Source organism: Oenanthe melanoleuca, chromosome 3 (assembly GCF_029582105.1).
Source record: "Oenanthe melanoleuca isolate GR-GAL-2019-014 chromosome 3, OMel1.0, whole genome shotgun sequence".
In the NCBI taxonomy this organism is placed as follows: domain Eukaryota; kingdom Metazoa; phylum Chordata; class Aves; order Passeriformes; family Muscicapidae; genus Oenanthe; species Oenanthe melanoleuca.
Window position 1 is genome coordinate 62,798,069 of NC_079336.1, and position 16,403 is coordinate 62,814,471.

The 16,403-nt window shown below is 42.4% G+C and overlaps 1 protein-coding gene across 2 annotated transcripts in view; it reads left to right on the plus strand.

The window, feature by feature from the left end:
* Positions 1-655: 655 nt before the first annotated feature.
* Positions 656-16,403, plus strand: part of GRM1 (glutamate metabotropic receptor 1) — a 179,675-nt gene continuing 163,927 nt past the window's right edge. The window contains exons 1-2 of one of the 2 annotated variants that reach the window (XM_056488619.1): positions 656-748; positions 2,207-3,104. In XM_056488619.1, coding sequence (XP_056344594.1) covers positions 2,342-3,104 — 763 coding nt within the window. In that variant the 5' untranslated portion in view covers positions 656-748; positions 2,207-2,341. The remainder of the gene's footprint in view (positions 749-2,206; positions 3,105-16,403) is intronic. The other variant, XM_056488620.1, reaches the window with a different exon arrangement.

Here is a 16,403-nt window from a genome sequence, read left to right on the forward strand (position 1 = left end):
ATCTATAGAGTTCCCAGCGGGGAGGTAATCTAACTTTAACTTTCATACAGCCAAGTAAAACACCCGAGACCTGTGTTAGGGATGCAAGCAGGTCGTCTGAATTATGATTATTCAATCTGGTATTATTTTAATCTGGCATGCCTCTCACGTGCTTCATTTAGGTTCATCTTGACCTGAAAACTGCAATCTCAATGCCTTTTATGCCTTTATCTTTACAGGTGATTTATCTTGTTGCAGTGTGTCTTTTCTGTTTCGCTTTTTTCCCCCCCAAATATAAATATTTATTATAATAGCGAAGCCCTGCCCGTGAGGCAGAGCGGCACATTTCATTGTCTCGGGTCTCCCGAGCGTGGTCTCGGTCCCCTCCTAGCAGCAGCCTCTTGCTTTAACTCTCGCTCTTGCTTATAGAGGCAGGAAGAGAATGAATTAAGACCCACGGGAGGTGAGAGCCAACACCTCCCCTGCAGCCGCAGCGTACTCCGGGTGATGTTTCCTTACTCGTTTACAAGACAATAGCCGAAAAAAAAAATTAAGGAGGGGGAGAAAATGACTGATCCTTCTGTATGAGATAATGGACGAGCCCGGGATGACCTGTTTTTTTCCTTGCGGTGGAGCGGTGCTGAAGACAGAGGGCACCCGCGCCCAGCCCACAGCCGTCGCCCCGCCGCCAGCGCGCCAGCTCGGGGCGGCCGGAGAGCCGCCAATGCCCGCTCGCAGCAGGCAGGGAGCCGCTGCCTCGCCCGGCCAGGTACGTGTCGGGGGTGACGCTCCGAGGCACGGCGCGGCTCGGCCCCGCTCGGCCCGCGGGGCGGCCAGGGCGGGCGGATGGCCCCGGGGCTGCGGGAGTGCTGCGGGCGGCTCTGCCCGCCTGCGCTGCGGACGCGCTGCCAGGAGCAGCTCCCCTCGGAGCGCCGCCTTCCCCGGGACCGTCTCCAGCCCCAGCCCCGCTCGGCGCACACGCAGCCCCGCCGGCCCCGCAGCCCTGCCCGCCGGCGGCGAGGGACGGAGCGGCGGCAGCCCGGGGCGGTGCGTGCCGCGGGGCTGCGGGCCCGGGAGCGTGTGCGGGTGTGAGTGTGGTGTGCGAGCAGTGCGAGTGTGTGTGAGACACGGCGCTGTGCATCCGGGGGCAGCGCGGCAGCAGCGCCTGGCGGGGGGCAGAAGTTTTGGGGAAGCGCCCCGCAGTGCTGGCGGGCGGCCCAGCCGGCGGTGGCAGGGCCGGGACAGCGGGACAGCGGGACAGCGGGACAGCGGGACAGCGGGACAGCGGGACACCGGAGCGCCGAGGCGGCGGGGTGTCGGGACAGCGGGACCGGAGACAGCGGACGGGGCGCAGCGGGGCTGAGCCCGCGGTCCGGCTGCTGCCGCGGCTGCCGGGCGCTGTCTCGGGTGCTGACGGCTCGGCGTGCAACAGGGACCCGCTCCCGGCCGCGGGGCAGCTTCCCTCCCGGCGCGGCGTTCCAAGCCCTGCCGCCGGGCTCGCCGCCGCTCCCCGCCCCAAGCCTGTCTGCACGGCAGGCGTGCCGGTAAGGCACATCGGGGCTTTGCCCGCGGTTGCCTTAGTAACTAATATGTATTTTCCCCTGCTTTCATGTGTCTGTCCCTGACTGAATTACAGTTTTGCCCCCTACACATGCAAAAGTTAATCTAAACTGTAGAGTGCTTTAGTCTTCCTCTCTTCGCTGACCTTTAAATGACATTTCCCGTGGCTGGCAGGGCAGACTGCTCGCTTTCTCCTTTTTCTCACGTTATGGATGGAGAAAGGAAATGTCTAAACTGAGAGACAGGTAATCAGAACGGAAAGGAAGAAGCGCTTGTCACTCTGCTTTCAGGACTGGGGCCGCTGGGGCCGGGCTAGGGCTCGTCTCCGACGAGCTGCCTACCTCCTGAAACTTTTAAAACTTCCCGGGGGCAGAGGGGTGTGTGTGCTGGCTGGAGGTGCGGGAAGTAGCCGCCTTGGCTTGAAAAGCAGGCGCAAAAGGGATTGTAGAAACTCAACATATGTGAGTATGCCTGATCGTGTATCAAGGCAAATAAATACATGATTTAATCCCTCTTGAAACTTCTCGTTGAGAGGCTTATCGAAGCAAATTGCCTTGGGCTTTTAAGAGAGCCGTCGTCTCTAACCGTGCGGGGTTGCTTTATCGAGCTCAGGTTTGACATCAACTTCCTGGTTAGCCCGTTTTATCCCCTCTTTCTATGCTACCAGGTTAAAAGCCACTAGGATGACGGCTGTCTTGGCACCTTCGAGAGTGATGCTGTGAGGCTTCGCTGTGATGGTATTTGGAGCAACCTGGCCGTCGTCGGGGAGAAGCAGATGCCATTTCCTACATGTCCTTAAACCATGTGCAGGCAAGGGGAGCCCATGAAATTCGTAACCTGGGTCTGGATGACATCGTGCAACAAAATGCTTGGTGTGCTGCTGGTCTTTTTCCCTGCTCTGCTCCTGGAGATAGACGTGCTGCCCAAGAGTGGTGGTCGGAAGGTTCTTCTCTCTGCAGCCTCCTCACAGAGGTCGGTGGCTCGGATGGACGGGGATGTCATCATCGGAGCCCTCTTCTCTGTCCATCACCAGCCGCCAGCCGAGAAAGTGCCCGAGAGGAAGTGCGGGGAAATCCGGGAGCAATACGGCATCCAGAGAGTCGAAGCCATGTTTCACACTTTGGATAAAATTAACGCAGACCCGGTCCTGCTGCCTAACATCACCCTGGGCAGCGAGATCCGAGACTCCTGCTGGCACTCCTCCGTAGCCCTGGAGCAGAGCATAGAGTTCATACGGGACTCTCTCATCTCCATCAGGGACGACAAAGACGGAGGCACCCGCTGCATTTCCGACTCGCAGACCCAGCCCCAGAGCAGAGTGAAAAAACCCATCGCGGGGGTCATCGGCCCCGGCTCCAGCTCAGTTGCTATCCAAGTCCAAAATCTGCTCCAGCTCTTCGACATCCCCCAGATCGCTTACTCCGCCACTAGCATCGACCTGAGCGACAAAACGCTGTACAAGTACTTCCTCAGGGTGGTCCCCTCCGACACGCTGCAAGCCAGGGCCATGCTTGACATCGTCAAGCGTTACAACTGGACCTACGTCTCGGCCGTGCACACGGAAGGTGGGTACGGATGGGGCAGCCCCCGCCTCCCCGGGCCGGCCCGGGGAGAAGCGGGGGACCCGGGGGTGCCCGACGGGGCGGAGCGGCCCCGGTGCGGGCAGAGAGCGGGGCTCGGCGGCGCAGGAGCGCCCGCAACACATCGGGTGTCTCCCGGCGGCCCCGGCCCTGAGCCCATTCCCACACAGAGTGGTTCGAGGGGTCGTGAATAAAAGTTAACAGATGTGAGCAGCTGGATCTGGGGCGGGCAGCCTCTCCCCTCCGGCTGGGCTGGGGCAGGTCCGTCGGGCTGATGCGCTCGGTCGCTGCTATCGCGGGGAGTTTGACTAAACGGAATCGGGGCTCGGCAGGAGCTCCAGGATTAGCTGCTGGCTTTGCTGAGTGTGAACTGATTGCCTGGGCCTGCGAACAGGGAGGGAAGAAAGCCGAAAATCCCTCCCTTGTCCAGGTAGCCACTGCAAAGCCAGGTGCCGTGGGAAAGGGCAGGCAGGGGCTCTTGCAGCTTGCATGCAGCTTGAGCAATAGTCAAAGCCATCGCACTGCACAACCTGTTCATAGTCAACAGGTCTTCTTAGTTTTTAACATCAAAAGGAAAATAGCAACAGTAAGGTTGTTTTAAAGACGAGACATTGGTTTATAGCCAGGCTAGGTGGACCAACATAAATTGCAGCAGTAACTGCATTTGATAGAAAATAAACTCTTGTGATATGTGATTGTGATGTTTCTGCAGTCCAGTTGTGGTCCTCAAAATGGGATTTTTGAGTATAAAATTGCAAATCTGACCACGTTATTGCTCTAACTTTGCAACTGTTCTGTTTATCCGAGTGTATCTGTTGTATGGATTTATGATTTATGATTCCCTGTGTTTACTGAGCTGACTCCACACCTTTCATTCTCACAGAAATGACTAAGTAAAATGAGGTAAGATATATTGTGATGAAAAAAAATAAAATTATCCCCAGGTAGACTTCCATATTTACAACATTTAGAAGGCAACTGGATTGATCTGGACACCAAAATCAGAAAGTGCTGCAGTTTGAGGGGGCTAGGGGACTAGTGAGAGCATAAAGAAATGACCTGACATTTGCAGTTCATTTATGCCCTGTTCAGATGAGAAAATGAGCTGCTAGCAAGACTCCAACATGAGCTATTAAGATTCTCTATTGTTGACAGATATTATATCCTGTGGAAGGCCAGGATGACAAACATAAAAGGGGTAAATTCTTTGTTGATCTAAATAGTCGTCTCTCCCTTCAAGGCACTCTGTGGTGCTCTGCTGTGCCTGATGAGCTGCCTCAAGGGACTGGCTGCCTCTCTGTCCCACTCCTGTTAACATTAGTGGACCTTATCTCGTTTGGAAAAGACAACACTCTCTAAAGGTTCATTAAAAAAAAAAAAAAGTTCATTGTAAGCAGCAGCTTCAGTCATTGCTTATGAAAAATTTTAATTAGATACCTATTTTTATGAGTGTTACTGACTGATGAAAAATAATTGTTGTAAGATATTTTTAGACTTCTGAAGTGATACTTCTGAAAATAGTGGTAGTTCACAGGGCAGCACTCCACTTAGAAAAGGTCACAACAATTTTACAGATCATGAAGTTTGAGATTCGTATTTGCTTTTTTTTATTATCACTCTGTGTCTGCCATTCATTTATTGTTAAATTCAAGCAAAAAATGTCACTGAAATTATGTAACAAGCTTCAATTTTTGCATTTCTTTCGAGAAAGACAAGTTATTGACCCTCACCCAATTGCTGTTGGGTAGATTCCAAAGACTTTTTTTTCCCTTCTATTTAAGGTGAAATTAGTATTCATGAAAATCAGTGTAAATGGTTGCATTTCTGTTGTTTCAAATCCCATGCATTCACTGTATTGTTAAGGGTGAAATCATTCTTCCCAGACAACACAAAGCCACTCTGAATAATATCTGCATGAGCAGAGCTGCTCCATCCATATTATGTTTGGAAATATGGGGGTAAAGTGTAGTCAGAAACATTCCTCCTCCACAATTACTCATGGGCCTCTACACTGTCTTTATGGTGGGCTGCAAAACATGCAGGGAGGAATTCTAGGGTATCACTGATTGGGGAATCTCTTCAGCAGGGACTGTGAGGAAGAGGCACATTTCTAGGAAATGCACAGTTGAAGCAGTTAATTCCTTGCCCTTCCAATTGCCCAGATCCAGTTTGGCCCCCTTTCCAGAGCAGCAAAGCTGTTTCCTACCTGACCTCTGGTTCTCATGAGGATGGACAATGCTCAGCTCTTGTAGGCGCCCAGCCACAAGGGGATGCAGTGAGACCACTGAGCTGACCGCCTGTGTCAGCGAGCCACACTCCTCAGGGTCATGGAAACTGCCCAGAGAGATGAGCCTGAACCAGCCTGAGCCATCCTCTGCTGACCCTTCCGTGGCTCCTGCAGCCTAACTGAAGTTGGCTGAATGCCCAAACCAATACCTGGGTACACAATTATAACATTAATGACAATTAGAAATAAATACCACACAATTTGTTGCCCAAGTTTCTTAACATGAAGCTTACACATGCCAGAAGAATGAAAATGAAGAGCTCATCCAGACAGGATGATGTCCTTAAGTAGTTTGCATTTGGCATGGAAATTTATCCTTCATGTGCCAATATGATAATTAATTAGTGATGATGACTTTTAGCTAAACTCAGTCTCTACACTCTGGAGCATGAAGCTGCATGGAGATGTGCCAGACCTGTTGGGGTTTTTTGCACAGTGGTTTATTAAAAAGTATAAACATTACCTGGGTAAAAACTTCTCAGTTAGTGAATAAAATCTGTTTTCAAAGGTCCACTTCACTCCTTTTAGATTAAAATTTACATATGAAACTCCACATTACAGAAGAAAAAAAGGGGTTTAATTATTTTATTATGTATCTCATCTCATCAACAACTAAGCATTGTTGCCCATCATGAGAGTCAATTTTTCCCCAGAATGGGCAACAGTCGTTTGTCAGTGTAAGGCTGTATGACCATAGTTGCAAAGCACTTTCAAGGCTATTATTTTTTAAAGTTTTTTTAAAGATAATTCAGTGTTGGAGTTCTTGGCATGTTCTTTATCTCAGATTTTAGGCTTGAAAGTCATTCTTATCTTGAAATGCACATAAGTGAACACTTACCTTTGAGCCAAAGCTTCCTACAGGAATTAAAGGCATCAAAAAGCACATGGGTTAAATTGGGTACAAACCTTAGTGTGATAACTGCAGAAGGAGAGGCACTTGCCAAGGGTAACCTTCCAAATGAGATATTCTGGTCTTTAGCAAGATAACCTCAGAGGAAGGTATTATTCTCATCTTAGACCAGGCAGACACTGGTGATTTGGTAACACTGTGAAGAATTTCAGGGGACACTTTCTTCCTTTCCTGGGGAAGAGCTCCTGGGCTGCCTCCAGAATGAGGCAAGAGATAGTGAGCACCACTGCTGTGCTACCTTCATGCTGAAGGCAGAGAAATTAATGAATTTCTGCAGGTGCCACCAGTAAATGCAGAGTGGTTATGACATGGCTGTAGGTTACACTGACTTCCAAAACCCACAAGACACCTTCAACCTGGCTAGTGATCAGCATGAACTCTCCACTAAATCCCTCACTTTTAGCTGTTCCTCTTGTTCATGGAGCAGGAGAGATGATGGTGTAAGTAGTCCTTTTATCACCTCATCCTCTAAGTACCTCACTTCTGAATAAGCAAATAGAAATACTTAGCCTGTACCTGGACTTCATTTCAATCATTGCCTACTTGTTAGCCTTATAAAATCTGTGTGAGCATTCATCTGAATGCTGTTTGCAATTCATGGACCATGCTGACACTTTATTGTACAAATACCCCTTTATAAAAAATATTTCCATTCCAACAGATTAACATGCAGACTTTGCAGAAGCAACTTTGGAAATGGAATGATTAAGATAATTGCACCAAATTTGGACAGTTTAGAAATTAATTTTAGAGAACAGTGAGATGTTTCTGCTCTTGATTAAATTTTGTCAGATTTGTATTGCCAGGCTGTTCCTTTTTCTTGAGTATAAGGCTTAAAATGAACTATGATGAAGCAGATGGCACAACTGTAAAGACTTTCAGATCAAAGTAGATGGTAAGTATATTATCTTCACAATGATTTTTGGTAACCTGACTGCTGCACACTATCCGTCATACAGGAAACTCATAAATATGGTTCTCTGTGTTGGAAAGAGGATGGAAAGGAGAGAGTCCTGCACTTTATTGCAAATTTCACAAGAAATAAGTTCATTCAGTAGAACTAACTAAAGTAGCTTTAGATATGCTAGAAGATAACACTTATTTTTAAAGATAAGTGGGGCTATATTGATCAAATAGCTCAAAGGAAAGATTTTCATAAAAATTGTGCTTAATTCTCAGAAGGTGTTTCTAATGACATTCTACTAATTCTATGGTGTCACTCAATGATTAATACTTTTTGATAAAATTATTGTCAAGCAACAGAGATAAGGAATTCCAGTTCAAATGTTTGAAATTTTAGAGCATGCAAATGTTTATATACACAGCAACAATTACAAAAATGTCTTAAAGTTTAAGTTCATGTGGTGGCATGGATTGTGCTGAGATGTGTGTTGATAAATTTTTCAATCTCCATTTTTCTGTTTACCTTGCTTCACTAACCACCTTCAGAGGCTTTGTGACAGAAAAAGAAGAAAAGGCATATGTCCCAAGGAAAACAGAAATTAGTTTCAAAACCAGTATCCCTATATTGGATGCATTAATTGTATTAATTAGAAGGTGCTGGGAGAATAATTTACATAGATTAACATTGGAAAAAATATAGTTGGTGACAAACATTGTGGAGACCAAGTGAAATTCCTTCTTGAAAATATATTGCCTTGCATTACTCCTAAATTCACAAACAGGATAGCTTTTCAACTACACAACTGGCAGCTGCATGAGTTATGTCAGCTCAAAAGGTTCATCGAACTCCTGTGCCTGCCTTCTCAGCAATACTGCTAGAGTTCATATTTATCAGTCAGCACAATGCATTCATTTGTGCTTTATTTTTTTCTACATTATGTCCTTGCTATCAGATTTTTATGTCCTACAATCCTTGTTAACTCTTGCAGGTTTCTTGTCTCACTGAAGACTTTTAAAAATGTTAAATGACCTCAGCTTTCTCAAGAAGCTATGTGAAAATATACCTTTGAACCTATAGCTCGTGACATGGAGGTGCTTGCACTGAGGTTTCTCAAACAGAAAACAAAAAGCTATGTGGAGTTAAATCATACAACAGAGGTAGTGTCACCCACTGAGAAAGATTCTTTAGGAGCCTGATACATTATTGAGCTGGTGACTGTAGTGAGAGACCAGAAGCATTGCACCTGCTACATGCAGCCCAGAAAAATGCTGATCAAAGTCATTGCTAACTGGGGCTCCCTGACCCACGTGGAGCAATACAGGGATTTCAGTTTACCTTCTGGGTGGCAGGAGTGCTTGCTGCATAAGCCACTGTTGCAGATGGCAGTAATTAATACTTGTGCCTGCAGTCTGAACTGGAGGGCCAGGAACTGACTGGACATGATTGCACCTGAACAAGCTGTCCTTTCACTCGTGGGTGTCTAAGGAATGCTAAGGGTTATCATTAGAGATGGTTGGAGAGAGGTGTGCAAAGGACAAATGCCATCCTGCGGGCAACCAGCTCAGGTCTGCAGTCTAATTTTTCAAGTGTTTCCTCAAACACTGTTATCACTATTATTATTACTGTTACTACTAATTAATGCACATCTTAAAGAGCAATTTATAAATCTGGTTTGCCAACAGAAAGCTGGCTGTTAAAGAGAGGCTGAATATGAAAAGAAACAAGAGCAGGACAAAGCAGCTCCAGTCTGTAACAAGTTCCCAAGTCCTAGGGCTACAAACCACCAATGAAGGTTTCCTTTAGAAGTTTGTCCAATTCCATTTTGTATCATTTGTACTTTAGTCTCTAGAGTATCACAGAATGGTTAAGGTTGGAACAGACCACTGGAAATCATTTAATCCAGCCTCCACGCTCAAGCAGGGTCCACTAAAGCATGTTACTCAGGATTTTGTCCACATGGCTTTTGAATATCTCCTGGAAAGGAGATTCCACAATCTCTCTGGTCAGCCTGTTCCAGTGCTCAGTAACACTCACGGTAAAGAAGTTCTTCCTCAATCTTATAGATTAATTGTATCTTGTGTGAACAAATGTTTCCTGTTAAACTATTCTTTGATAGCTGCATTGCATTCAGAAGTTCACAAAACTATTCTTCATTCGCTAATCCTGTTCATTATTCTGTACTTCTAATTCCAGCATGAGATGTGGGCAAGCAGAGCTGTATTCAGTATTCAGGGTGGGGATACACCACGGTTAAACTCCCTTGTGAGGTAACAGTTTCAGTATTGCTCTCAGACCTTTCCTGATAAACAGTAGTCCATTAATTTTATAATTGCCACCATGCACTGAATGGATGTTGTCAGAAAATGCCTTAAAATTACCATCAAACCTTGTTCTTAAATGGTAAGGCTTACTTCAGAGGCCATTACAACAGGGTTATCTTCATGTGTGTTACCCTTAATTTATTAACACAGATTTTATTTCTTGCACTTTGGTTCCTATCTGTTAGCCAATTACTAATCCATGACCTTCTGTTATATCCTGTATTACCTCTATTTCTGTCAGAGACTTTAATAAGAGACCTCATCAAAAGCTTTCTTAAATCCTAAGTGCTCTATAGTGATTGCATTACTCATATGGTTACCTGCTCCAAAAAAGAAGTCTAATTAGCTTCTGAGATATGTGGGGTTTTTTTCTGAAAAGTTATGTTAGTTTTTCCCTGAGACAGCATATTTATTTATTTTTACCATAATGCAGTTTTGTTGTTGTTCCTGCCAATTAGCTTTGTGAAAAATATCTGAAGTCTGCAAAAATATCATTTCTGTTGTTCACTGGATTACCCTCTATGCATCTCTACTCTCCATAAATTCAGTTAAAAATGAAAACTGATACATGAAAATCTAAAACTTCTTTTTCTACTTTACTGCTTGTTTTTGTGCTAAGGCTCCTGTAACTGGTGTTAATGTGCCACAATAAAAATTAGCTGGTATTGGAAATTCGTTGAAGTCCATCTTATGAATTTGGATTTGTTCTAAAACACATTCAATTGACACTCCAAGACAATGGTTCGTTTCTATACTACATAAAAAATGACCTTTGTGTGAGATCTGTCCTATCTGCCTTCACAGGCAGTGCAGACTGGGAGAATTAATTTAACTTTTCTGTTGTGGTTTTATCTTCCCTGAGTGCTCTCTTTATATAATTGGTTATCATTGAATATCAGGCTAGTTTCCCATTTCTTGACTATTTGGAGAATGGTGGGTTATTAGATTCTATGCCTTTATGTCTCAGAATTGTTTCATCTTGGCGGTTTTTTTTTGTGGTTTTGTATTTCAATTGTCAAGGTATACTCTGTTTTCTTTCCCTCATTAGCACACAACTTAGACTTTTCAAAGTATTTGTTTTAATTTTATTTAGTTTTGTTTATTTTAATAGCATTACAAAATTTACTGTTTTTCTTCATCATGCTAGCTTTTTTGAATCTTTTGGAACTTTGGCTCTCAGCCTTTCACATATTCCTGACTGCTATTCATGTGATTTTTTAGTATTTCACTCTTTTGGCTACTCATTCTAATGTCTCAAAATTAGCTTTCTCATCTTGGTATAATTAATTTTGCTTTGAATTAAACATTAATTTTACTGATTTTTCATTTCACATGCAGCTCTTTTCTGTCCAAATATCAATAAAGTATAGTCACAATTGCAGACTACCTTTTTGGATAGTTAGGTCTTAACACTTTGTATATGGCTTAAGACTAAATCCAGAGTTGCTTCTTCCTTTGTGAGCTCAATGAGCAAATGAGTAACACATGAAACACATGAAAAAGAAAGCAATACACAGTATGTAAGATCTGCCTTTATTTCCCATTATCTCGCCTACAGTCTGGCACTACTACCTACAGAGCCAGAGTGTCTTAATAGCATTTCGTGACATGGGCATTGTGCATCACAAGCTGTTTCCTCTTCTGCTGATCCACTACCTAAGTGGCTTGTGTCTATCAAAAACTTCATTTTACTGACAATTCATATTGTTTGTTCTGTAGAACAGTCCTTTGTTCAAACAATTTTCATTCATAATCTCTCTTGAATATTTTTATTAAATAATGAATTTCATAAAGGATATTTGAATTTTGTTAACAGTCATCAATGATTTATAAGTCTCTTGAAAATTTGACAGTGATATTTTAAACATGGGCATTTGCTCATTCTGATAGACAAAGAAGAGAGCATCATGTCTCGTGCTGGTGCAGAGGGCAAGTGTAGCAATAAGGGTCCTATCAAATGTTCATTGAAGTTGGTGGCTCTCTGTTGAGTCCAGAGGATCCTGAATGGAGCTCAGCACAGCCATGAGATGTTATCTTTTCAGGTTGTTGAGATGACAATACTCAGAAAGCCATAAAAATCTGCAGGGGTTGTGAATCCCGCACCTAGGGTATGCCATAGTTAAGTGGAAGTAGTGTAAAATTGTGTGAAAACAAAACTGAGTTTGTTGGATTTGCATAGATATTAGAGGAGGTTCAGATGCATAACATTTTCCTTCCAACTAGAAGGAGGCTGAATCTAGTTCTTCCCATTCAAGTTCCCCAGTGAATTTAATACATGCTTCACTTTGCAAAATGGCTGAGGAACAAATCTTCATTTTCTTAAATGCAGTTGTTTCACTAGCAACATTCATCCTTATTCATCTGTGGATACAGGTGGGTTTGTACAAGCTAGTAATTTCCCAGACATTTATTCACACAAAACTCATCCTTGAAAACAGCAATAACAACCAGACATTAATATTGCTGAAATGACAACTATTGGAAGTCTGAATAAGTGTTCAAAACTACTCTCTTAAAATGTTTGGCCAGGCTCCATGGAACATTTAATACCTTTTCCTAGGTGGAGTAGAATATAAAAGATAAATCTGCAATGAATTGTCAGGAAGTGAAAAAACCTTTGAAGCTTGTATATAAGCCTTTCTTACCCATGTGGTGTTGGGGAAAGGCTTCAGCAAATGGAAATTTGACATGTAGAAGTTTGTGCTGGATATTGAAATTGGTGATCTTCCTAAGGAGAATGTATTTCAATAACTGCAAGTCCCACAAGAGTAGATCCCAATCTCTTGCCAAAACAGCAAACGTGAAACTGAATGTTGGTAGTACTGTTTAGAAATGATGTGTTATGGAAAACTGTAGGATTATTTGAGAGACTGGAAAGTAAAAATCCACTCCTATTGAACTATTCAGAAAGGGTTACAGTAGCAGGCTGTCAGCATTCTTTTGGAGGATGACCCTATTCTCCAGGCCATATTTCCTGGGAGGATAAACCCATCTACAGCTATCAGCTTTGGGAAGAAAAGTGTTGAGCTGGGACAGCGGCTCCACTGGAACAAAAGTTTTGAAGGTTTTGAGAAGGGAGAATGAGCCAAACAGCAGCCTTGACAGCAGCCCTGGCAGACTGGGTGTCACTTAGTCCTTTCTTATTCCCTTCCACCCTGAAGACACTACAATCGTGGCTCTCAGGTGTCATTGCATTTCCTGTTAAATAGGCTTAACCTTCCTCTTTCAGGTGGATACCTGCACAACTCAAAAAATTCTTGGTACACTGTCAAGTTGGACCAAGACACCAAGATGTGACAGCTCAGTCTGGGCATGCTAAGTGACACGGTGCCAGTATGTGTCACCTAGAGGCAGAATTCCTTCTCTTCCCACATAGTGCCAACCTGGAAATGACATTACAACAGGAAGGTTCTCCAGAAGTTCCTTATGGACTTGTCACCAAACTCAGAAAGAGATAAACAATATTGAATGTATATCCCTAACCTTTCCATAGTTCTGTCCGTCAGCATTGGCATCCTGAAAAAGGGTAGCATAAGGATCTAGTAAAAGTGTCATTGAGACAGTAATGTGCAAAACTGATGCTGTGAAGTTGAGTGAGTCAACAAATATTGATTTCAATATATTATAGAACAGCCAAGAATGGACAATATTGAGTTATGCCAAAAATCCAAACACAAAAGATAAATGAGCTGTGCCAGACAGCTCTGGCTAGCAAGACAGTAATCCCCAAAACAATTGTAAGATGGTGATGGAGACTTCAGCTGACAAAAAAATTGTAATTAAATTAAAGCAAATCAATGTGATGCTATGAAGAATAGCTCTTCTCAAACAAACCTGATTTTATTCCCTGATGAAAACGCAAACTTGGTAGTTACAGATTGAAAGTGCAGATCAAGTATCTTAGATTTCTTTTCAGGCATTGAATCAGTATTACAGAATATTTTTATTAAAAAAGCACTGTGCAATGTCAGAAAAACAGATGTCCCATGAATTTAAACTCAGCATACTGATCTCAGCAAGTAAAGGGTGACCATCAAGCTCAGCTTACATAGGAGAATTGTGTCCTTGAAAGAAGTCCTAGTACACTTTGTGATTATAGAGGAACTATATATAAAAAAATTCCCAACCCAAAAGCTAATGTCATCCTTGAGAAAGTGGGAACTTCACCTCAATCAAAGGATTATTATTTTTAATTTTGGTATTTTTTCAGCTCTGTTGTCAACTTTTAAAAATCAACATTAAAATATTGAAAAGAGATAGGGATAAAATTCTGTATTATTTGATGGCTGGAAAAAAGTGCTTAATAGCAGGAATTCAAACCAGCCTAATCTGTCTGGTTTTTCAAAAGGAGATGCAGTTTTATGTGTCAAAAATGCTTAATTTCCTCCAAGCAAACAAAGCCACTGAGAACTACAGGGCTCTGTATCCTAATGGTTAAATGCAAAACAAGCACTGATTGCTGGTAAGACAACAAATTCCAATTAGAAAAAATGACCAATATTTTTACTTGTGCTGGTGACTAATCACTGAGATAAATGCCCAAGAAAAGTTCAAACTTTTGATGTTGTCTAATCAAAATTAGCTGCAGATATTCCAGAACAGTCTTATTTGAAATGCATCTCACTGGACACAGCATAGCTGGATCTAGAGCAAACGTATGGACTGGAATTTGATAGGTGGTAGTGGTCTGATAATAAGAGCTGAAAATTCTTTTATTATTAAATCTTGTTAATTTGTGAATAGTTTTAATAATGTAAAGAGGTGAGAAAAATATTTTATATAAAGAGTAGCTTAATATTTTGTTTATTCAGCTGCCTAGGAACATCCAAAATATCCTGTGCTGTGTATACTGATTGTAGAGGAAGAGAAACTCAGGACAAAACAATCCCATCAGTCATATTCAGCCCACTGTTTCAGTTTACATGCAGTATTTTAAGTCAATATTTGTCCTCTCATCAGCAGTTGGTGCCTGTAATTCATTTTGCCGTTAGACTGCAGAGCCTCAGTTCCTACTGGTTTTGTTTGCTTGGGGGAAATTTCAATTTTCATGTGGAATTTATACTTCACTTATTCTCTTATTTGCCAACATAAATGTTGGCCCCAGTGACTGAAGAAAACAGGTTTTCTAAAAAGATGCAATGACATTTTCCAGTGGCCTCACTAATCAGAATACTTCTTTGTACCTAAAATTATTTAATTCATGTGACAGCCTATGCAATGTAAATGAGTTAAGAAACACTATGAAAGAAAACAAGAACTTGATAGCTAGGTTAATTAACATTCTTACCCAGTAGTTTTTCTCAAAATTAATTCAGTGCTGAATTTCAGATTATCTGTTTTAATTTTAACACATATAATATTGACATCAATATTTTCTGGTTGCTTCAGATCCCAACCAACATGTTATAACACAATCCCTTCATGCAATGAACATCTTAATGTCCTTTTACCAGGCAACTTAGAGTATACCCATGTTTGTAAAATCTTTTGTCGTTGTCACATCTTCTCCTGACTTTTCTACTGAGTCCAAATAGATGTGAAATAATGCATTCCACCTTTGGCATAGATGTGTTGTTGTCTGTGAAGTGAGAAATAGGAATGCACTGGTACCAGGAATATCCAGAGTCACATAACTGCTTTTTATAGTTCATATCCTAAGGACATATGAATAATAAAATTGTCTTCAAAGTTCTGGTAAAACATCTGTATTCAGAACTATGGTTTGGCTTTAATGAAGTCAATAGGAGCTATTGACTGGAATTTAGCTGTGATGATGCTATTTGACGATCCTGTAATGTGCAGAACGCTCTTGCTTGATCCCAAATGGCAAGTGAATGCTATCTTAACTTTAAGCACTTGCATTATGGAGGGCAAGAGCTGACCACATACTTAGACAATACAGTTTCTGGGGGTAGGTGGCATCACAATAGTGCCCAGTGCCTTACAAGATGAGGCCAGGTGTGCTTATTTCACATTAAAGACAGTCTTTGTACAGATAGAGTAGACATTTATAAGCCTCGTAAGGGACTGTAGTGGGTTAGTCTGGGGGAAAGCAAAGAGCCTTAGAACTGTGCATATCAAGGGATTGTGAAAATTGATGAGTGGGTTAAATAAAGACCAGCTGTAACCCACTGGAGAAAAAGGGCAGGATTTTGGATGTGCTGTTTTGAAGTGACAGGAAAAGCTAGTTGCTGTGGTCTTCCTTAATTTAAAGTGGAGTGCTGAGCTAACTGATTAGGCTGGCTTTCTAATTTCTGATTATTTTCTAATTTTATGAATAGAAGATCAAAGGAAGCAGGCAGCTAACTGAGCATTGAAACTTAATTGAATTTACCCATGTAAAACACTATGATTTATTTTAAAGTATTTTGTTTGTTTTGCTCTAATTACTCATTTGCTATACTGGATTATACTATGGTAAATGTCACCTGGATTTTTTTTCTCTCTCTTTTATAATGAATAATCTTAGAGTGCTAATTTGTATGTGCTTAAATTCTTGAGCTTAGGCAGCTCTTTTATCATAATACATGCGGGAAAATAACATACAAAGCAAAAAAAAGAAAAAAAAACTATTTCCGTGTCTCTGTCACACAAAGACTTCTGATATAAAAGGCCATTGACTTTTTTGGTGTTGCCAGGCTTCTTATACTTCTTCAAACTTTAACTCCCAAGAATGCCATCTTAAATTGTCTAGCCTCTAACAAATACTAATTTAAAATTTGGAACACACAGTGTTTTGTGAAACAGAATTTAAAAAAAAAAGAGATATAGATCATATTTAGAATAATCACTATCTAGGCTTCATTTCTTAGTAGGCAGGTTTCATTTTCTATCAGCAGCATGCAGGAGATGACTAGAAGCT